Here is a 24,448-nt window from a genome sequence, read left to right on the forward strand (position 1 = left end):
CAGTGTGGGAGCAGAATGAGCAAAAGATCGCTCACCATAAAACCTAGTTATGGTGACAGGACATTTGAGAAGATTTTTCTGAGCCTACATGTATCTGAGATCACGAGACGGAGCGTACCTTACCAAGGACTCACTGAGATATTCTGGTGCCATTGAATGCTGGCACTTATAAGTCAGTAACAGTATACTATCTTTCTTGCTGGACAGTAGGTAAAATGACAAGACTTTTCTCTCATGATATAATTTATGCTTGTGTGAACTGATCGAGATATAACCTGACCCTTCATATCCACTTGTCCACTAAGATGTCTTTGTTGGTTTTTTTTTTCTTTCTTCACACATTGCAAGTCATCATGATTTTTGTTTGTTAATACAGTCAAACCTGTCTGTAGCGACCACCATCTGTAGCGGTGACCTACCATATGCGACCACTAAACACAATTCCCCCCCAAGAGAAAAGCCATGTAAAACAACCCTGTCTATAACGGCCACCTGTCTACAATGGCCACTTTTTTCATCTCCCTTGGGGTGGCTATAGACAGGTTTGACAGTAATACAGACTTTGTGGTATTAGGGACACAAAAAACTTTGCTATACATATTCTGAGAAGTAAAATACCATACAGAAAATATTTGTGATAATTATAGTGTGATAATTTGTGATGATTTACAGCGTGCGAAGAAATCCGAATTACAAGGAAAAGATGATGGAGGTAGCAGCTAAAAGAAATGCTGTTGTTTTCATAAATGCTGTTGTGCTGTGTTATTTAATCATGTTAATTCTTTCATTCAGCCATTCCGGATATACACGAGCCCTACCTGGAGGGATTTCGAGGCTGCATCAGCGAAATCCACCTGCAGAACGTCGCGGTCGACATCACAAGCCTGGAGACCAGCTCTCTACCGGCGGGAGTTGTCATGGAAGGATTGCAAGTGGACACCTGTGCACTCTTTGATTGGTACGTGATGACTGATTGGTGGATTGATGACGAATAGGGGGAATGACACATTAAATGCACATAGTTACCCATATATGCCCGTATCTTCAGAATGCTCTCACATGACACATGATATGTAGATGTGTACAGATTCAGATTCAGATTCAAGTTTATTGTCATGCACAAAATGAAATATAAAGGCATAAATTTTACATTCTGGCAGTTTTGGTTACAACTCAAAAAAAGAAAAAGAAAAAGAAAAAAAAAAGAAAAGAAAATATATATAAACCATATCAATCTCTTCATAAAATATAATTACACTAGTTCACTTACATGATTATACATATAATGCATGACACAATTTATACAAAATGACAAATACATATCGTCGCTGGGGCGACAAGACCTCGTATCTACAAAATGTCAAATGTTCAGGAGAGCCAAAAAACATGGCGGCCAAAGCACTGTAGCGAATGGGATAGCCTCTACTTTGACATGCCATGGCGGCTTCATTTTTGGAGTAAGACAGTTGGGATTTGGACAGGACATCACTTAACCCATTATTTGACCATTAATCCATAAAGGTCATTTTCACCAAAATTTCAGACACTAGGTCTTGTCACCCCAGCGACGATGTACTTGTATATATAAATATGTTACCAGACAAACCATAATTGACAGCTTTAATAAGGAAGGGAAAAGAGTGAAGGAAAGAGAGAGAAAAGGAGAAGGAGGTGAAAAAGGAAGAAGAAAAAAGAGAGAAGGGGAGGTAATTGGGATCGGACAGTATACCAAGGCCCCACATCAGGGCAATTCCTCTGACACCACCTTCCCATATTTCCCTGTTCTTTTGCGCCGGCACAAAAAGACACCTGAAGCAATAAGACAATTTTCACTGTCCCGTACTGTAGGCACACTAGGTTGCTGTACTTGCAATAGGCAGGGCTCAACATTAACGATGGCCTGTTGGCTCTGGGCCACTAAAAATTGATCTCTAGCCACCAAATTTAAAAAAAAAAGTTATCCTTTGGTGGCCCGATTGGGCAACTGATATTCTAAATGGGTTGTTATGTTTTCTTTTGTGTTGGGACAATACCATTTTTTTTTGGGGGGGGGGGGAGCACCAAAATTGAACATTTTAAGATTTTAGTGGCCCAAACAGGCCACCAGAGAAAGTAAAAAAAGTTAGCGTCAAGCGCTGCTAAAGGTTATGTGTTTTTATCACAAGTACATCTACAAGAAGATCCATCACTGAGTCTCTTATCAGAATGAAGACATTGGTGAAGATAATGCAGTGCTAACTCTTTCTACCCCATGACTCTAATCATTTGCACTGTAACACATGTTAATGAAGGAAAGAAAACTGCCTGACCTTGAAGAGTAGATTGCATCCAAAAGCAAGCTTTTCTCATGATGTGAAAGAAAAAGCTGCACACTGTGATGGCAAATACTGCAGTATGGGGGTAACCATGTAAAACAGTGCCCTTGCTAAGTTCTGCACTCTGTCTAATGGCATAGTGAAATAGTAGAGACGTATGTGACTGCTCCAAGGTAGGCAGAACAGTTTCTACTGCATTATGTGGGGCAAAGGTACTTCCTATCTCCCCCCCCCCCCACCCTTTTGCCCTAAATTTTTGCTGTTGCCCGTTCTCTATATTACATTTGTCATCATTCATTAACCTTTTGTCATGCTTACTGTAATTTTGAAAGGTGTATGGTATTTATCCCATTAAATGCATCTTCTTACAAGTGTGTGCTTTTTCTAGGGAGACAACTTCTCTCTGTTATGTGCAGCCTGTGGACACCTTTGACCATATGTGGCCTGAAGTCATTAATTTTGAAAACATCTTAAAAAACAATTTAAACATGTAGCTAGATACATGATCCATTGGTTACCTACAATGTGCATTGTAAAGGGCTCAAACATGCCTCACATTGTAGGATCGTCCACGTTTGAATTTTCATCCTGTGATTCAGTTGATCCTCTGCTCCGTGGAGCCCAGGAAGAATGGGGGGAAAGCCTGTGTCGGGTCACAGGTGGGATTCTCGAATTAGCAGGATTCTGTCGACACAGGATGTGAATTTGGGCATTAAAGTGGATCATCCAGCCAGTCTGGGACCAAGAGGGATTAAATCATGGATAATCTACTCAGATGATTCATGACATGACTAAATTTAGATGATGTACTGGGGACTGTTAGGAGACAAGCTTTTGATATTTCCCTAATCTAAGCCCCAAAGACAGAGTTACTTGAAGAGTAGGTCAAGATGCAGAAGCTATTGATGTGTGACAACTTATTCAAAATCAGACAAGGTATTGAAAAAATTATTCTGATTCCTGATGTCGGTTAATTACTGTCTGTAATGTTGGAAGGGCGTTTATAAATAACTGTTATTATGTTGGTGCTGAACATTATGTGCTGTGCTATTTATCAAATTTATTCAGAAAGATATGAAAAACTTTGATTTCAAGAGTCTTTATTTCACCGCCCCCCCCCCCCCCCTCCTCGAGAATATGTTCCCTAAGATTGCCAGGGATATCAGTCATATTTCTGTTGAGTAGAGTTATGAAGGCAATCTGTTATGCTTTTTAAGTCAAATATTACAGTAGAGGTTTTAATGAACAAAGTGATATCAAAACCACATGACCGAAGTCTTGTGACCAAGATAACTCTTTGGCAGAAAATTAGTGAGGCCTCGTTACATGACTTTTGACATTCACACTCCCTGGTGACCAAAAATCATGCAGTATCCTTTGCGTATGTTAGATTTTACATATATATCTGTGTAATTTGCAACTTTTGCTGAACTGCATTCATTTGATTTTTTTTTTTTTTCACTCTCCTGAAGTATATTATTACAATCTTTAGACAGATTCAGCAGGAAGCAGTGAATTTACTCTGTTATTTTGAGTGCTCATTTGTTCTGGTCTGTCGATGTCATGAAATGTAGGTGCAGCCCAAATCCCTGTGAGCATGGTGGAGCGTGTTCGTCCGACTGGGACACGTTTGTGTGTGATTGCACTGGGACTGGCTATGACGGAGATGTTTGCCATTCAAGTAAGATGTCAGAGCAAAGTGTAACGTCCTGGCTGCTGTCTTGGGCTAAATATTCATCTATATGCCAATGAAGGATAATGAACAATGTTTTCTAAGCATCTGGCAAAGCAAGGATGGTGTCAATATCAAATACAAACTCAAAAATATCTGTTGTAATTTTAGAACATCAATTCAGCTAAGAAAAATGATTCTTCTTGCTGAGTATTCAACAATCATTGATAGTGTGAATTATTGTTATGACGGACTTTGTTGTAGTAGCTTTTGATATTAATGATTATTATTGTCATGTCTGCTATTTTTCAGTTTCTATTACCGTTCAAGTAGTAGATAGAGGAGTTGATTTCTCTTTCTTCTTTGCTACATTTACTTTTAGTATGAAAAGAAGCTCATAGTGATCAAAATTTTAGAAATAGTAGTGGTATTAGTACCAGTACCAGTACAGTGACCCCACTGGAGGGAGCGTGAAAACAATTTTTTTTTCTCATGCTCAAACAAGGCTCCCATTATAGCAGCGAGCACTGTAATTTCTACTAGCAATGACTGTTACAAGAACAATAACATGAATGATATACTGTATGATTACCACTGCTCAGAAAGTTACACTGATGATATAGAAGGTCACTGTGAAAATGATGAAAAAAACCCAAAAAGAAATAAGAAGAACACATTTTTATTTCTAATTTCAGCGGATTATGATCACCTTTGTGAGCACATTGGACTGGTGGGAGAGCACGTAGTGGACGTTGATGGCAGTGGACCTCTTGACCCATTCACAGTGACCTGCAGTATTGATGGTGAGGGTGTGATCGGTCTGACCTTACAAATTATTCACTCGCTGGACCTCAAAGTGTTGCATTTATCCACACACATCATGCTGACCTTTCATTTTCTTGTAGATAAGTTTCATTTTGATGGTCCTTTGAGAATGGAAGTTGTGTTGTGACATTTCTGTGTAGTCATGCCAAGTTGTGGACAGTAGTATACATAATACACATTGTATTATGCAAGTTTAAGCTTAATCCAATGTATGCTTCTTACCTGTTTTACTGCAAGTGATCTTGGTAGAATTGAGTGAACTATTAGCTTTTTTTTTATCATTATACTCGCACCCAAATTGTGAAGACAATATTTTGATGCAGATTAGGTCGTTACAAAGGGAAATGTGAAACTTGTCAAAATAGTTTAGATTTATCAGATTAATAAATTTGTTTCTGACTAGTGAAAGTTTATCATCAGAAAGTGACAAGTTGCAATGCACACTAGGACAAAAGTATTTCTTTGAGAGTGTAGATTGCTCACTTTGATCATGAAAAATGCGAGTAGATCACAAGTCACAGTAAGTTACTGGAATCAATGTGCATATTTGTCAATTTGATGTTTATTTGAAGGTTCAGAAACTTGAGATCAAAGCAGTAGGATTTGTTAATTGTCATAAAATATGGAGGGGGGGGGGGGGGAAGAGAATAAAAAAAGAAAAAAAAAAGAACTACTACCTAGACATATGAATTTGTATTCATGGAGACAGAATTGTGATAAATGGGGCATGGCATGACATGTGCCCTAGCGAGATGATTGTAGCAGGTGGACTGAGGGAGAGTAACAAATCAACCATGTTGTATTAAGTATTGATTGAATTAAGAGACCTTGAAATGTAATTACTGCCTGCCTGAATGGACACCCATAATGTGCCATTCCGTATCCCATAATGCTGTGCACATATCTATGAGAGATAAGCCGACTTAGTCTGATTTACCAATCAAATTTGGCTGTGTTTAATCTAATTAGGTGAAAATCCTATAAGTGCCCAATTATCGATTTTAAGTAGAGCCTGATTACCGTGCCAAGTAGAGTATTGTAATTCTCTATCTCCATTTCTGGTTTTGCTGTATATGACAGTCTTTAAAGTATCTAGCTTTTATTTTATTTTACATTAATAAGGCTGTTCCTGGAAAACCATTATCTCATTCTATTCTTGAGGATGATTAATATGCAACTGGGTTGATGACTTGTTTATTTTCTAACACAGTTAAGATGAGACTGAATAATGATAAATAAAAGATAATGACATAATGACAGTGATAATAGTAATGATACTGAAAAATGTGATGATGATGATGATGATGATGGTGATGTTGATAATAATGATAATAATAATAATAATAGGAAGAAAAAGAAAAGAAAAAAAAGATAAGAAGGAGGAAGAGGAGTATTAGAAGGAGAAGACAGAAGAAAAGAATAATAATGATAATAAGAATTAACATGATTTCCATATGTGACGAGATATGTAATGTAGAGGGAGTGCCTGGGTAGAATAGACGAGGCGCTGAACTTGAGAACAGGAGAGGATATCTTTCATACTGTAAAAGTGGATATTTGCCCACAACTAATTTTTCGTGCTTGGTCGAGTAAAAAGAGTTTTGCATGTCTTTAATCCTGCAGAACCAAGACAGTAACTACTAGAACATATGGCAAGCAAAAATATTCACGTGCTTTTTATTTTTGCTCTCGAGTGTGGTTGCGGGAAGTGCACAAAAATTTCAGCACCGCCAAAATTTGCACTTTTATAGTACCCTTTTAGCTGCATTCCATCCATGGACTAGCTATGTTTAACCCACAATGTCCCTCTTGACTTTGGTGGAAAAAAAATACTATGGAGTACTGTTAAGACCCCATTAAGAGTAGTGCCAACACTGATGACGCTATCCCAATATCACATTCATGAATTGAAATCAAAAGGACAAATACATAGTTGCCATTTTTGTGACCCTTTGCTTCAGTGACCACTGGCTACCACTGGACAGAGGTCAGTCATGACACGGAGACCACAATGGACGTGCCTTCTGGCCATGAGGCACCGGGGTCTTTCAGTCGAGAGATTGGATACGAGGCCTCGCTGGACCAGATGCAAGCCCTGATTGAGAGCTCGGAAGCTTGCACTCAGTTCATCCAGTACCAGTGTACCAACAGCAGGCTCCTGAACTCGCCAAGTGAGAAACACTGTCATATTAGTTTTCACTATATCTCAATCTTTTTCATAAACTCAGCTTTGTAATGAATATCAGCTTTGTGTAGAATCTCCTGAATTCACATAGTGAGAAACAGTGCCCGTTTGCATGGGGGGGGGGGGGGGGGGGGGCACTCGGCTAGTCACCAAATTATTACAATTGTTTTTGTTGCATCACATATTTTTTTCTGAATATCAGCTTTATAATGAATATGAGTTTTGTGCTGAATTTGAGCTTTATGTCTAATGTTAGCTTTATGTCAAATCTCAGAGCACATTTTGCATTTCGAGAATGACAAGGCATTTTTTTATCGCTTCACTTTGATTGATTGATAATTGACAGATTCACTGTGCTAAATAGAGATATGAGATGAGTAATATTTTTTTGTGAAGTTCAAAAGAACACGCACAAATGCTTTGAAGATTTAGCCATATTGGCGTTAACCAAAGATGACAATGATTATCTATTATTGTTCCCTTATTGTAAAAATCAAATTTAGAAATGACCAAAACAGATAGGAGCAATATACTGCTGATCTTTTTTCAACAATTTTTTCCCATTTTGCGGTATAGCTGAGAAGTTGTAGGCATACTGTCGATCACAGCGAGATTTACATGTCGGACAAGTATTTTGTTGCTACATATTACTCAGTTTGTCAGGGCATTATAAACATACATCAAGGGCTTAAACACACACAGCCAATATGATGCCTACATTGTGTGACTGTCTCGCTGTCTTTTAGGCACCTTTCTATATCTCCTGTTAATGAAGTAGTGTATAAAGAATGATGCCCCGTACTTGTATCCATAGAAGAAGTGAGAGGAGTTTACACCATTTTCGTCATGGTATGTGATTTTTCCACCCAGGTGGTCCTGCGTACGGTTGGTGGGTGAGCAGACATGACCAGATGATGACGAACTGGGGTGGGGCAGCAACGGGAACCGGAAGGGTGAGTTCTTCCTCCAGGGTGGGGCTCCTAGACCCACTAGATACTAGTCGTATGATAATATTTATTTTAATGCAATTTCTGTGACTGAACTTTGTTATGTTGACATAATTTCTGCTCAGTATCTCTGCAGAAAAAACAAAAACAAAAACAAAAAAACAAAACAAAACAAAACAAGACAAAACAAAACAAAACCAAATCCAATATTTCTTGTAAAAGTTTGATAATCTAACCAAGTTCAAGAAATTTGGGCTATGCATTGGTATAACAAAAGTTGAATTGTAATTCCTTTAATCTTTCGGCTTGCCAATCACATGTGTACTTTTATTCTACCCCTTGAAGCTATCATGACAGAATTAGCAAGTTGGCTTTTCCTTTCTTGAATAGACATTATGAATGTTCGTGTTTTTTTTTTTTTTTTTTTCAGTTCAATTCGTTTATTCATTTCTACGATAAAAAACAAACAAACATGCAATGCATACATACATAAATACAAAGCATACAATAATTGATTAGAATGTATAACACAATAAATATAACAAATTAACAGAATAACGCACTTAGATATTTAACTTAGGAATACAGCCTTTGGTTAACTAAAATGTGAAATGAAAAAAGAGAACTTGGAGGAAAGCTTCAGAAGCCTTGTGAGGAAATAAGTTCTCTTAAACCTTCTAATGAGGTATTTTACCAGCATATGTTACAAGTCAGATTAATGAGGAAACACACAAAAACACACACACGCGCACACACACAAAGAATACATTTAAGGTATATAGATACAAAATAAGAGAGATCAACTTTTCATAAATGATTCAATAATTCAATAATAATGACCTTTTGAGGGACTTTTTAAACAATCTTAATGTTTGACATGACTTAATGTTATTTGGTAATGAGTTCCAGATGACAGGAAAGCTAAATCTGACAGATCTTTGAATAAAAGTGGAGTTAACTTTAAACAAATGAAAATCATGACTTTTGCGAGTCTCATAATGATGAATATTGCTATTGACATTAAACATTTGCATTATGTGCACTGGTAGCAAGTTTTTGAAATAAAAAAAGCCGAGTATTGCAGTATGGTAGGAATATAAATCTTGAATTTGTAATATGTTCAGTTGTTTAAACAGTGGCGTAGAATGAGAACGATAATGACTCCCTGTGCAAATACGTACAGCCTTCTTTTGGAGTTTCAAAATGGAATTTAACTTGTACTGATTGCTGTTGCCCCAGACTGGTAGACAATATGACAGATAAGGTAATATCAACGAATTATACAAAATAAAGAGAACAGATCGGGGTAAGCAATTTTTTAGTTTGTATAAAATACCAACACTCTTCGAAACCTTATTTTTCACATAGTAAAAATGCTCATTCCATTGTAAATGTTTATCAATTTGAATACCAAGAAAATTTACATAATTACATTTCTTTAATAACTTAGAATCAATAGTTAAAACAATATCATCTAATACATCACAAATATTACTACATCTATTTTGAAATGGAACAAAATATGTTTTGTCATTATTCACAAATAACTTATTAACTTTAAACCATTTTATGACTTTACCCAATTCATATTCAACATTTTCTTTTAAATTCCTTACATCAGATTGGGTATAGAATAAGGTGGTGTCATCAGCATACAAAACAAATTCCATTTTTTGGGAGGATTTTGTTATGTCATTGATATACAATAAAAATAAAAGGGGACCCAATATAGAACCTTGGGGCACACCGTACTTAATTTGACTTTGATTTGAAGAGTGATTAGCAAAGAATGTATATTGGGAACGCTTGTTTAAATAACTAGTAAACCACTTAAGAGCTGTACCACGAATCCCATAATGCTTCAATTTGTAAAGTAAAATTTTATGATCAACCATGTCGAAAGCTTTGGACAAATCCATAAATATTCCTAAACCAAAATTATTCTTATCAATTGCTCATATGATTTTATCCTGTAAATCTATTAATGCATGGGAAGTGGAATGATTTCGTCTAAATCCGTACTGACTTTTTATGCCTCCGCAACGAAGTGGCCGGAGGCATTATGTTTTCGGGTCGTCCGTCCGTCCGTCCGTCCGTCCGTCCGTCCGTACGTCCGTACGTCCGTACGTCCGTACGTCCGTACGTCCGTACGTCTGTACGTCCGTCCATACGTCCGTCCGTCCCGTTTTGTTTTTGTCGATATCTCAAGAACCGTGTGGTGGTTTTACATCAAACTTGGTATGAGGGTATATCCTTGGGGGATGATACTTTGTGTGGATTTTAAGGTCACAGGGTCAAAGGTCAAAGGTCACAGGTTATTTTGTGAAAAAAAATTTGAAATTTCATGTTTTTCTCCATATCTCGCAAATGGTTCAAGGTATCTTCATGGAACTTAGTATATATGCTTGTACCGATGGGCAGTGATTATCTAGGGAAGTTGGGGTCATGGGTCAAAGGTCAGGGGGTCAAAGGTCAAGGTCAACTCCTCAAAATATCACTACTTTCCTTAAAATGCAATATGCCTGAAGGGTTTTTTTTTTTCAAACTTGATGTATGGCATGTATTACCCAATATATATTTTTGGGGAAGTTTCTTGCCAAAAGGTCAAAGGTCAAAAGGTAAAAGGTCAAGTGAAAGTGCTAAATTGCACTTTTTCCTCCATATCTCGAAAGTAACTCAAGGTATCGTCATGAAACTTACATATTTATGCATGTTCAACCTAACAGTGATTCTCTTTGGAACTGTGAGATCAAAGGTCAAAGGCCAGGTTTAGATAATGCTATTTTCCCATTTGATACTGAAATTATGCTTTTTCTCAATACCTTGAAAATTACTCAATGCATAGACTTATAAAAGGGTCAAAAGTCAAGTAAAAATCATCAGTTCCCCAAATACCTGCACTCTGACATTTTAATCATTCATCCAATTGAACCTAGTTCTAGAAAAAGTGAACATTCAGCACATTTGTGTCAAACCTGTCATTTTAATATTTTGCCAATTGTGTGAAACTGTCATCACACATTGTCAAGACATTGTACTATAGACCTATTAGGAGAACCATGCATTATGGCGGAGGCATATCAGTAGCCGTAGCGATATATCTAGTTGATAATATATCATTGTTGCAACAAAAAGAATATACACGGTTAAATACACATTTTTCTATCAGTTTTGAAAAACAAGGCAGGATAGAAATAGGACGATAATTTTGTAATATATGAGAGTTCCCCTTTTTATAAACAGGCACAACTTTTGCAATTTTTAATTTAATAGGAACATTTCCTGTTTCAATGGATTTATTAAAAATATAAACTAATGGTTTAACAATAAAATGAATTATTTTCTTCAAAATATTAACATTCAAATAATTACAATCATAAGAATTACTACATTTCAGTAATTTACATATTTCAACAATTTCACATTCTTTAATAGGATTTAGAAAAAGAGATTGCTGACAACTATTTGTGAGAAAAATATCAAAAGTGTGGTTACATGAATTTTCTAGTGGGAGCATTGATTGTAGAGCAGTTGTACAACAATTATCAAAATATAAATTGAATTCATGTGCAATAACTTGTGGATCATCTATTTTCTTTTCATCAAACATTAAAAAAAAAACTTGGAACACTCTTCTCTGATTTTTGTAAAACACTATTAATAACTTTCCAAGTATGTTTGATATCATTTTTAGATTCCCTAAAAACATTACAATAATATTTTTTCTTTGCCTTACGCACTAACATTGTAACCTTATTTCTATACCTTTTATGTTTGAAATCATGCTTCACCTGTTTTTTTCACCTAATTTTTCTCTCTAATTGACATGGTTCTCTCTTTCTTTTTAATCAGTGTGCCTGTGGAGTTGGGATGACCTGTGCCCCAGACAGCTCCAAGTACTGTAACTGTGACGGCAGCAACACCAACAACCAGGTGGACGAGGGAGATCTGACCGACAAGGAGAACCTGCCGGTCAAAGAACTCAGGTTTGGAGACACGGGGGATGCTGGCTCCAGGGCGTCTTTTCAACTGGGCAAGCTCATGTGCAGAGGAGATGGTGAGATTATGGTTTCATGCCCACACACAACTGCCCTTGCATGCCCCACCCCCCTAGAAAAAAAGTGTAACTCAATATGATGGAAGTGAATGATGTAGTTTCAAGTACTCCCCTTGTTGATATTCTTTTGTATCTTCTTTGTTTCATGACCAAGAATCAATTTCACATTAAAGTGACTTGAAATAGTATACAAAAAAGAAAAAATATCTCAGAGAGTGATGGTAATTATTGTCAGCAAATCTTCCCTATCCAACACTATTGTATTCATTTGCTGTATTATATGTTTCAAGACCTGATGATAACAGCACCTTAAGACATCATATATATCATGCATGATCACATGACATTTGCTCCTGTGACAATTGCTCTGGTCTTATTTTCTCCAAGGGCTTAGGGCTAGGGTTAGTTTTAGGTTTATGTTGATGTGAGGATTAGGATTAGGGTTAGGGTTATGTTTGTGGGTAGGATTTATGTTTGGCTTAGTGTGCAGATATTTCACGGGAGCAATTGTTGAAGGTCAAATGTCATAGAACCATCATGCACACTTACAAACAGGAGAATTACAAGATGACATGTATGACTCAGTTGGATGTACCTGACAATCTGTCCTCTTTCTCTCGCCTCTTTTCAGTGCATGAGGACAACATAGTATCCTTTGTAGCCAAGGAGGCTCACATGGCCCTACCGGTGGAGACCACACCCCAGGGAGCCCTGGACATCACCCTGGACTTCAAGACCACCATTGACCCGGCAGACAGCAGCAACCCTTCCTCCGGGGCAGTCTTCTTTGCTGCCAATGCCGATGAGGGCCTCATTGAGGTGAGTGAGTGGCAGGCAGGAAATGAAATAATGGCATTCTTGTGCCAGAATGACAGAAACTTCGTTCTGTGCAATTTTGCAGAATGTAGATGAATGTTTAATGTTGAAACTTAGGTGGTACTGGCATTGGATTTTACGAAATGAAAGCCATATTTTCTTCTGTTTTTAGTACGGGAAGGTGATGGGCAAGACTGAATTATCATGTTTCTCTGATAAGCCATCATAATTTTTTTTTTTTTAGTTTTGCTGTTTTCAAATCCTAGGAATTGTCTGCTTTACAGATGTTAACATTTATTTATTTTTTTCAAATATTACCTAATCCGTTGAGTACGGGCTGATTTTGCTACAACACGCATTTTCCATAGACCCTTGCCCGAGTATACATGGGACTCGTCGACAATGGGTTAAGTTTGTACACTGCAAAGTACAAATTAATTTCAGGAAATCTATTGACTGAGAGGTATTCTTAGTGTAGACTGAGGAGTGAGCTGATTTTGACAATGTTCTCTCTTTTGTGTGTAAAAATGTTGGCAGGATGGAACTTTGTCTCAGTGCTGTTTATACCTAACTTTCATTTGAGTCATGTTGATGTTCATAGCAGAATGATTTTGTGTTGTTCAAATTCTTAAGAGTTTTCCTTCACCTCATTCTGTCATACTATTTGCAGGGGCTGCTCATCAATGCTCGAACGGTGCAGCTCAGGTTCGACTACGGTGCCGACCTCACGACGATCTCCTCGACGGTGCAGGATCCCCTCAACGACAACCAGTGGCATACCATCCGGGCCAACTTTGACCGCAAGTCAGTCTGGCTGCAGGTGGACAGGAACAGCAAGGAGACGGTGACCTTTGCCAGACCAGAGTTGACCCTTGAACTGACCAGTGCACTTTACATAGGTAGAAGTCTTGTGTCTCTCCTATCATGTTTATGCCAATGATTTGTGTGTTGGATTAGTGTGGGTTTGACTTGAGGTGCTGATATTTAGAATAGGGGAGCAGCAGCGGGGCAGACATGTGGCAAAACAAGTTTGAACATATTTAGTGAGAGTTTATCTTTTGGTCCCACAAGTGTAGTGAGACTGTATTGGATAACTGCAATGACACAGTAATGCTCACCCTGCAGTTTTTATTTCATCATACACATATTAAAGCTCAGTCAGATTATCTTGCTTATCTGGGCAATCCATTTTATAGGGGTCTTTTCAGAGATATTTCATAAGTGCAGGATGGAAAAAGGTCACGTGATGATTGTTTGCTGCTGATGTGAATATCGTTCATGTCCTTTTTACTTGTCATATATTTAACAGAGATCAATGAATTGTATTTGGTACATTTGAGAATGCAAAGATAAACAAGTATGGAGTGTATGACTGTTGAGAGTACATTTTTGTCCAATCTACACTTTTGCGTTCATGCATTGTATTCCTGCTTCTTGCAAACTCGTTCTACAGGGTCCTCGACCGTTCAGTCAGATGGCTTTGTAGGGTGCATGCGTAGGCTGACCGTCAACGGCGTGATCATGGACATGGCCAGGGAGGCCGAAGTGGCCAAGGATGTCCTGGCTGGTTGCATCGGTCAGTGCTCCACCAAACCCTGTCTCAATGGGGGCGAATGTATGGAGCTCTATGACAGTGTAGACTGTCAGTGTGAGGAGACGGCTTTTGATGGTGACTACTGCTCAGCAGGTACGCACAGTTAAAGGGGCATTGGAGATGATTTTCATAATCACACATGTTGTACATAAATCAACAGCTCCATGTATAGATTGTTGTAATTTATCATGGTTCTTGAGTAGAAAAGCAATGCTTTAATAACCTTAAATAAATTACACTGAACAATGATGATGACATAGGAGCCTCACATATTTCAGAAATGTTGCAGTGTAATTCCATTACAATACAGCTTGATTGACAAGTTCACCTGTGTAAAATGTATGCATACCTTCTTCTTTTGTTCTGTTTCCTTGAGCCATACTTATGCATTCTTATGGTGAGGCTGCCATGTCATCATCCTTGTTCATTGCAATTTGTTATAAATTTTGAAAACATTCTTATTCTTCATCCTAATCACTATAAATTCTGAAAATCTATACTCAGTATACCTAATTTATCGTTGTTCAAATGTAAAAATCTGAAAATCATCTGGAGGTCCCCTTTAACTGCTCTGTGCACTAAAAGTTGTCTGGCATATCTAGGGGCTTCACACAGAGACACACACTGAATCATTTCAGCACAGATCATAGTCATTACTGTTTTTGACCCGCAATAGGTGCTTTTTAGCCCTATTTCTTGTATTCATGCCAAAAGTGTGTATTGAAATGATATCGCAAATTCCATGCACTTGTGTTGATTGGTTTTATTCCTTCATCAGTTTTAAAGTAGCAGTTGAAACAGAATTGGAAATGGAATTCAACCGCCTTAGTGGTTGATAACTTGTTAAATTTTTACATACTGAGATGCAGTGAAGTAAATCTACTTTTAAGAAGCAATGTGTTTGAAGGATTGTTGTATTCTTCAGTGCAAAATGCTAATTCAATGATGTCATGCAGTGATTATTGGGAAATTCTTCAATGTGATCATTGAGGCATAAAAGCATTGAAGACATAGAAAACTGATGTTTTTGACCCAGATCTGTGTGTGAGTGTAATCTGTTCTCGGCTCAGAGCATAAATCATATGAGTGCACAATTCTTTTCTTTCCTGTGGCTCCAACAATCAGAGGTCGGAGTTGAAATGCAGCAAGGTAGTCGGATCTCGTATGACCTTCCAGTGGCACTCCAGCAGAATTCGGAGACAGACAGAATCAGCCTGGCCTTCAGAACCACCCAGGCTGGAGGACAGCTCTTCCGAGTGGAACATGGCTCGGATGGCGCTCACATAGACCTAGCCCTGGATGGTTCAGGTACCGTCATACCCTTTGCTGATGATTGATAGATATGATCATTCCTTTATGTATTTCATTTCACTTTTCCTGCCGCAAAGAGACACTAGATCTTTATTCACACATTGTTTAATCATTCTGCTCATATTATTCAGAGAGAGAGAATTATCATCACTGATAAAACAAATTACCATGTGTCCATGTTAGGATATTGATGAGATAGCATAACATTGATGACATAACATTGAAATCATCATTGTAATTTTAATATGCTTTTTATCTTTATTCATTATTTATCAGACTTTCAGTAATCTTTAACCATATCTATTTAGCTTAAAATCACTTTCTCCTGTACCAAAATGCTCACTATCACTGCTGCACATGCACTATCCAGGTTGTCTGTTGCTTGTGCCATGACCATCTTTGCTTTGTCTGGATTTAAAATGAGTAAGAATATAGCTCAGTCACAGTTCTTTTGTTTCCTCAAGTTCAAAGTGGTTGTCTTATGTTTGAGTACAAACATTCTGTCTTGCACCAGAAGCACACACACCAAGCAATCTTCAGGCAGTATTTATAAAACTTGTTTCTTTCCTAATTTCCTGTCCAGGGCATGTTGTGCTGAAGGTTCAGCTAGACAGTGGCACAGAATCAACACTGAGACAGAGCAGAAACTTTGCAGACGACAAGAATCATTTTGTGCATGTCATGAGGGATGCGAAAGAAATACAGTTCCAGGTAAGGAACTGTGGATCTGCCCCTGGTCAATGCTTCCATGTGTTGTCTTCTTTCTTCCTGGGCTTGCATCTTACAGAGGAATTAACACAAACATATGAGCTCTTTCTTGTTTAATTAGTGTCAAATCACGAAAACAGGTTTTACAAGCAGATTCAGACATGATCATAATTAGGAATTTATGATCCAATCAATATCAGTGCTAGATTATCTGATACGGTGTTCTGTGATTGCACCAAAGATAAGCAGTGTCCGTTATATTGTAACTTAAGTATGACTGCACAAAATACATTCATGTGTGAATAACGCATTAGACATCTACAAGTAATGTGTCCTGCATTATGTTAAGGAATGGTATTTGTCGGTGCGAGGAAAATTTTTAAAACTTGCAGGTTTTCCAAACCACTGTGACAGATATATATCTGTGAGGAAAATGTGATAGCTTTTACATTTTCTGTGCAAACTTTATGATAGATGGTGTTTACAGAGCAGAATGAATTATGTAAGACCAAGAGAACACTTACAAATGCCCACAGGGTGCCATTTTACGTGAATTTCTTTAAATGATTATAAAAAATTGTAATATTTGCCTGTTATTGTAGCTCAAATATTTCAAATTTTTCCATATATTTATTTTTCCACTACTGTTCAAATAACCTTTGTTCATGGTAAGGACTTAAAAAAGTGATGATAAAATCAGATTTTCTTTAAGTGCATTTATACAAAGTGTCTTTCATTCATGTATTTTTACCAAAGTTGTGTATGCTTTATAGCATTTTCTTTCACTTTCTGGCTCACATAGGTTGATGACTACACCCTGCAAAGAGAAACACTCACCACCACTTCAACAATGTTTACACCAGATCATATATACCTGGGAAATTCAGGTAAACCTCTATGTGCGCTAAAATAAAGGAGACAGTAATAATGGCTCCAACTTAAAGTGTCTGACTGGCACTCACTACATTACTAACTTAATTACATGATTATCTTATGTCTGTTTAAGCTCCCCAAAGAATGATTTTATTAATAGTTTGGAAGAATGATGCAGGTGTTGTATCATACAATATGACATCCAATTTTTTATTTTTTTTTTTCTAATAACTGTATGTGACCCATCTTGAAGCATGAATATCAGATTTCTGATCTTGTTATGACTGAAGTTTTCATACTGTAAGCTTTCCAATTATATAGCATTAATTTTTACCTGACATTCTTTCCAGACCTAGCACTAAATAACAAGTCTTGCCGTCAGATTTAAGAAAATTTTGGAAATTAGTTGTACAGCTTAATGGAGCTGCAGTTGATTGAGGGGGAGATTATGTATGTTACGTAAACACAAATTGTCAATAGGCCAATACATGCTCCATAGAGATATGTTTGTTTGAACCCAACAAAGTTGTGGAAAGCCAAACATTCTTAGGCTGTGAAATTCAGATAGAAAGTACGTAGACATGAAACTTTTGATATTTTGAAGGTATTGAGTGTTTATATTTTTCCATGAAACCAACTTGCTTTGCATCCTTCTTTTTCTTTACTTTTCTTTTTTTTTTTTCTTGGGGGGGAGGGGAGTAGGTTTTGGGTTAGTTTTTTTTTAATCAGGGTTACAATTGTTAGACATGACACATAATAGGTGAACCAGTCATCAGAAGTGTTATTGTGCAATAATTTTCAGTTCTAAACCTGACTTCCACAAATGACATACACTGTATTAGTCGTCTTTTGTGTGATTATGAAAGGGAAAAATGAAAATTCAGCATTTTCTGCTGATTTCCTGCTGGCTTGTTGATTGCTTATCTTGACACACATTCACAGATGGAGTGATATTGTAAAAAATTGAATTCTTCCATAGTGAAATATATTTGTAACTTGGCTGGAAGAGACCGTAACTCCTGATGTATTTTGATTTCTCTGCAGGCGATGGTGGTAACGACTTTGCTGGCTGTATATCCCGTGTCGAGTACAACACCCTCCTCCCGCTCAAAATCTATTTCTTGCCAAATCGGCCTGCCGGCTTCAGTGCAACGGGGGCCATCTCGAGGTCACGCTGCGGCATCGATGAACAGATGCCGGTGTTTCTGGCCTCGGAGGACTACCCGCCAACGACGAGCGAACCCACCACTATGGTCCAGCCCTCAGCCGTCCCTGTCTCAGCATCACTGGCCGCAGGGGACAAGGCTGCTATCGCAAGTGAGTTTGGAATGGATGGATTGATATTATACAAATAATGTACATTTCATAGAGTATTAATAAGAATTATTCACTTGATGGTAACTTTGTAACAGTCTGAAACACATGAGATGAGGCAGAGTGTGTTTTGGAATATTCAAAAGTTATGGAGGGGGATATGTACTTAAGTCCGGCCAAGTCATGTGCATCATTTGTTTGGTAAAATGGTGACTTGATGTCGATTCCGCAACAGCCATTTTTTTTTGCAAGGTTCCCAGACCAGAACAAACTCCAAGCTAAATTAACTTCACACACAAACAGTCACAATGCAGCTATCATACACAGGCAATGCAACTGAGCACTGACGAGTGTCTTTGAGTACCAGATCATTAGTATATAAATATCCAGTGAAAAGTATCAAGTTTGGCCTTCATGTAAAATAAAAGACTTGTCACATGATAGCTCTCAGCCAATCATTTTGTTAAAGATCCAGATCAACAATTCTATAATCTCTATTGTTATCCAATATACCATGGTGGGGGCCCTCCAGTATTGTTGGTAAGGCTCTGGACTTCAAAACACGGGGTTGTGGGTTCAAAACCTGCTCTGTCATGCTCTTCCTTGGACAGTATGCTTTACCCACTATGCCTCTCATATTATTGTATAGTGTGGACTTGATCCTCTTGCAAATATGTTAGTATTCATTGCTTCTCTCTATTTTCCCATATACCATGGAAAACTGTAAAAGTGGAAATTTTTGAGATGTTGAAATTTTTGCGCATTTCAGGCAACCAGAAACCAGCGTGAAAATAAAAGCACATGAATATTTTTGTTCGCCATATGTTTCAGTAGTTGATGTCTTGATTCCACGGAATTAAAAACTACTTATCTGGCTGAGCACGAAATATTACTTGCTCGAAAATATCCACTTTTACAGTATCAGAAAAAAGCATGATGTATTCTCTAGGTACCTTTTATCTTTGAATGCAGAATGCATCATTAGTCATCTGAATATGCTCTTCCCTGAAATGAATATTGACACGACTAGGTGCAGGAGTTTTTGTAAAGAACATTTTTCATTGTTCATCTTAAGTATCACTGCATTCTGTAGATTTGATTGATCCATTTTCAGATAATGCTTCGCACAAGTGTGGAGTGTGTTCATTTCATCTCTGACAATGCATTCCAAAATGTGAATTTTTGTCCCAGCTTGTGATGTAGAGAGGAGCACTTTCTGCTTCATCTCCAGTATCATTCACAAAGTGGATAATACTTGTCCATTGTGTTCTGTCCGTTGTGTTCATACATTAATGCAGTTCCAAGAGCATCCACGTGCTAAACTTGAAAGAATCAGACCCATGGCATGCTTTACAATGATCTCCATTTTCCCGTGACCACTTAACCAAATTGAATGGGATTTTTCTGCAAACTATAGCTAAGATGTTATATTCAAGACCCTGAAGTAGCATTTTAATAGACAGTTTAATCACATTGGAAGCTATCAATGCGAAAATCTGATTGTAATTTTTATATGGGACATACTGTACAGTGAAAGTAATGCATTCTCACTTGAATTTCTTTTTGGTTCGTTTCAGTCGTGGTGATCCTCCTCCTCCTCGCACTCTTCCTCCTCCTCTTCCTGATTGGTCGCTACACGTCTCGTCACAAAGGCATGTACACCACCAACGAAGACAAAGGAGCCAAAAATGCCCAGACGGCCGACGACGCCGTGGCGTTACAAGGATCGAAACGTTCCAAGGAATACTACATGTAGCTACGGCCTAATTTTTTCTCTCCCCTCCTCCCTCCCATTTTGAGAACTTTATGGACGAAGAAAGCATCAAACTTGATTGCTTCCTCGAAGAACTCATGCAATAGATGTACATATTGTGGAGTGCTTCTGGTCACATACCGACAGTTGTAAATATCATTTTGTGGTATGTTGATTTCTTTTTGAGTACTCACACATTCTAACTGTTCAACTGTGCATGAGGAGAATCAAAATTTGGGATTTACACAGCTGATGTAACAATTCCATGTCACTGCACTGATGCAGTTCACATGGAGATCTGTTTCCAGCCAACGAAATGTTATGTTTATTCTTTCTCATTTGTCAGCATTTGACTGGTACCCATGCATGTCAGGGTATTTGTTTCCATGAATTGTTGCTTTGAGTAATTTGTGGCCTTTGATTGAAATCAATGTGTGATTTGGTCCCTTTGCTATGGAACATTTGCAGATCTTTATATTTTCTCATTTTTTCCTGGTGTAAGTGCCCATTGTAATACATTGTTCATTGCTTTAGTCAGCATAATTGCCCATAAGAGGGTTCACTTTTGATTTCTTTTTATTTTAGTGCAACTTCCGGGTTCCTTTGTAGAAAATGTCATAGCATAAAGTTCTGTGTAAGTGGAGCACTCATGTATATAGTGCAACTAGACTTTAGAGTTGGAAAAAAAAGAAAGAAATGTATACTAAAGATTTCCACAAAAACTTGCATGTGTTTGCACACAAGATGTAGGTCCTGTATAGCGACTGCATGCATTCCACTATATGGATGCTATTGTATACTGAATGGGAATATTTTTACGCTGCCCATCATGTCTGCCATATTTCCACAATAGCTGCTGGCAAATTCTTCGTAAACAGTAGCATTTCGTTGATGGGGTGACAAAACCTCGTATCTCAATATTTGGTGAAAATGAGTTTTCTTCATTATATTGAAGCTAGGAACCATTACTATGTAATTCCCAATCCTTATATGCCCATCTGCAAAAATAAGGTCACAAATGATAAATAAAAGTTGGCTGTTTCCATTGACTTACATGTTATGGCAGCCATGTTTTTTAGCTCTCCTGAACATTTGACATTTTTGAGATACGAGGTTTTGTCACCCCACCAACGATTTGTAGATTAAAATGATACAGTCATATGAGTTGATTTTACTACTTGTTAAATGCATAATGAAATTTTAACTCAATGTCTTTTCCATCTCTTTACCCAGTCATACTTACACAAAATATTAGTGTTCCATTGATTTCCTGAGAGAGCGTTTACATACATACCTGTACAATGTTCATCAAGCCATGGCTATCACTGCCAAGATATTTTTTAACCCATTTATACTGCACATCCCCAACATTTTGTAATTTCTGGGATGAAAAAAAAAAACGGTGTACCACATACACAGAACTTTTATGTTGTATTGCTGTTATCTGTCTGTAACTTATCCCTCTTTGAATGAAATTGAATTGAATTGAATTGAATTGAATTGAATTGAATTGAATTGAATTGAATTGAATTGAATTGAATTGAATTGAATTGAATTCTCTACTGTCATATCCACATGCATACATGAGTCTGCACTGGCTCCACTGGATAGCTATGACATGACCACTCTTACTGTTCTCTGTATTCTTGCACACACTAATCAAAGTCACTACCACAGATCATTTGAATCTAGTTCTGTGTGCACCACTCCAGATTTTAGAAATGGTCTGTTGAAAGAAGTGAAAATAAAACCTTTGAATTGAATTGAATTGAATTTTGCACAGGCTGAATCCAGTGTCCCGTTCTCTATACTGGCCTCGAGCAAAGAGTGTCCAGCAAAGAGTAATCACAAACTTCGAACCATGTACAGGTTTTCTCTTTCCTATCCTTGTTTTTTCAACATCACAAAAGATTTCTAAAGTAATCCATAGCCTGGAGTCTCATACTGTCATATTGGGAAGTTACACAGGCAGTCAAGCTTGCAGTACTAATTCATGATGTCTCTATGTACAATCATAGAACAGTCAGTAGCCATTTGTGAGGTTATTGCATAATTGCTTGAAAATGTGCAAATGTTCATTGTTGATTTGAGCTGGTTTTGTTTTATTCTTTTTTTCTCGATCATAAGACACTAAAATCTGTAAATTATTTCATGGAATATAGAAGTATTTTCTTATTTTCGTGTCATCCAGTAAAATCAGAGAATGATTTTGAGATACTTTGATCGTGGCAGCGGTGTACTTATGAAAATATGTAAAATTTTAGTTGTGTTCTCATAGCAAAGCGTATTCACACTAGTGTATTCAGTCACATGTACATTATCTGTATATTCTGGGTCCGGCTATTTGTAGATAATGATGCAATTTTGTATCTTAAATTTGACATTTTTGTATTTCAAAAATGAAATGTATCAGCTGAAGTGATAAAGTACTTTTATAAGGAGTTCTACTCAGAATGATATTATAATATGTCACTTTTTATATGGAGAATGTAGTCCAGTAAACATGATAGGGTTTGTAAAGATCAGACCAGTGTGCGTTAGACCTATGTTATATATGAATTTCAGTGCTGACATTTTTTTTCCCCACACTTCTTGGATATTGAGACAAGAATTGGTCAAAAGAGATATGAGATATGAAGATGACATGTCTCAGTAAGCAAGATGTACATACAAGGGTACAAAGCCTGCATCATGAACCATTTCCCTTCCTGGTTTGTTGGTCGTTCTCTCGCTCCAAATAGAGATGCCGATTTCTTAATTTCGTGGAATGACCTCATGAAACAATATTTCAGCGTAGGTTCTCAGACTTCATTGTGAGAGGAATTCTTCAAGCCAAACAAGTAACATTATCACTGTCATATATAATTATGTTATGTTGATGACAATGTGTGATTCAATGATGAAATGTATTTATTCAGAGGTGCTGCTGTTGCATGTTTATATCTTATTTGTGTACTTTGTCAATTTGTTGAGGTAATATTCACACCTGCCCATTGTACACAAAGTGCATTGAATGAAGACTTGACCTAAGGGGTTGAAGGTCATGGTTCATTGTCCCAAAAGTTTGTTAACCCATAAATGAAATGTTTGTTATTCTGAAGATGTGTTATTCCAAAGATTTGTTACTGTGAATAATGACATAAGGCTCTATTCGATATGCAGGTTCATTAGTACGAACCTTCTTTTCAATTTTGGATTAACAAACCTTTGGAATAGTGCCACAAATGTTCAGATTAACAAAGCCTATTTTATTATAGGAGTAAGAAACATGTAGGTGTAGGGAATTTTGTTGTTCGAAATAATACATGAACCTTCGGAGTTACAAACCTTATTTCATTTTGGGATTAACGAACCACCTGAATTGTAAACCCCACCTCGGGTGAAGTGTCCAAATCTGCAACATTAGGGGTCTGTAAGCATAGACACTAAGAAAGCCAGAGGCATCATGTCTTCAGGTCGTCAGATTCTCCGCCAGTCTGCTCAGAGAATGTCAAATCTACTCAGATATTTTCATTCTAACAGCGGCTCAAAACATACTCCTCTGGGTTTCAGTGAAATTGATGCATGGGTGGGATGTGCCAGAGTGACTAGATATCTAGTCAAATTTATGACTGTCACTGTTTCATCAGTAACTTGATGGCTCGATGAATGTTCATCAAATCTCTACAAACATATGGTTCAATAGGGCAAATTCTCAATCAGTGTTTTGAAAAAAAAAAAGCTATACATGGTCAGAGATCAACAATGAGTGAACAACTTTTGCAGTTATACCATGTGCGCTACATCTCATATACCTCGTTAGCAATGTTTGTATTTTCATCAAACTTTGTACTTAAATTGAGTGGACTGACACATCAGAGGAGGATCGTGACTCGTAGTGTTTATATCTCACAGTACGTGGATTGGGTATAACTCTTGTAAGTGGAGCAACGATGGCTGTCTTGGTGACAAAATTTTGTCACTTTCAATGTCTAGCTTGTATTCATTACGTAGATCTGCGTTTGCCAAAATCGCTTGAAATACTCATCATGTGTTCAACAAGGGAGACAAGGGATGTTTCATCAACAAGTTCGTCGGA

The 24,448-nt window shown here is 37.4% G+C and overlaps 1 protein-coding gene across 1 annotated transcript in view; it reads left to right on the plus strand.

Annotated features, from left to right (window-relative positions):
• The window catches only part of LOC139740324 (contactin-associated protein-like 2), a 77,226-nt gene extending 58,554 nt beyond the window's left edge, over positions 1–18,672 (plus strand). Inside the window, exons 10-23 of the mRNA XM_071650917.1 lie at positions 793–958; positions 3,890–3,996; positions 4,683–4,796; positions 5,565–5,570; positions 6,774–6,983; positions 7,868–7,950; positions 11,797–12,001; positions 12,633–12,820; positions 13,488–13,716; positions 14,271–14,504; positions 15,537–15,719; positions 16,306–16,433; positions 17,233–17,317; positions 18,348–18,672. Coding sequence (XP_071507018.1) covers positions 793–958; positions 3,890–3,996; positions 4,683–4,796; positions 5,565–5,570; positions 6,774–6,983; positions 7,868–7,950; positions 11,797–12,001; positions 12,633–12,820; positions 13,488–13,716; positions 14,271–14,504; positions 15,537–15,719; positions 16,306–16,433; positions 17,233–17,317; positions 18,348–18,658 — 2,249 coding nt within the window. The 3' untranslated portion in view covers positions 18,659–18,672. The remainder of the gene's footprint in view (positions 1–792; positions 959–3,889; positions 3,997–4,682; positions 4,797–5,564; positions 5,571–6,773; positions 6,984–7,867; positions 7,951–11,796; positions 12,002–12,632; positions 12,821–13,487; positions 13,717–14,270; positions 14,505–15,536; positions 15,720–16,305; positions 16,434–17,232; positions 17,318–18,347) is intronic.
• Positions 18,673–24,448: the final 5,776 nt, after the last annotated feature.

This window comes from Diadema antillarum, unplaced genomic scaffold (genome assembly GCF_040938485.1).
Source record: "Diadema antillarum isolate AM-2024a unplaced genomic scaffold, OU_Dant_1.0 seq00000847_RagTag, whole genome shotgun sequence".
Taxonomy (NCBI): domain Eukaryota; kingdom Metazoa; phylum Echinodermata; class Echinoidea; order Diadematoida; family Diadematidae; genus Diadema; species Diadema antillarum.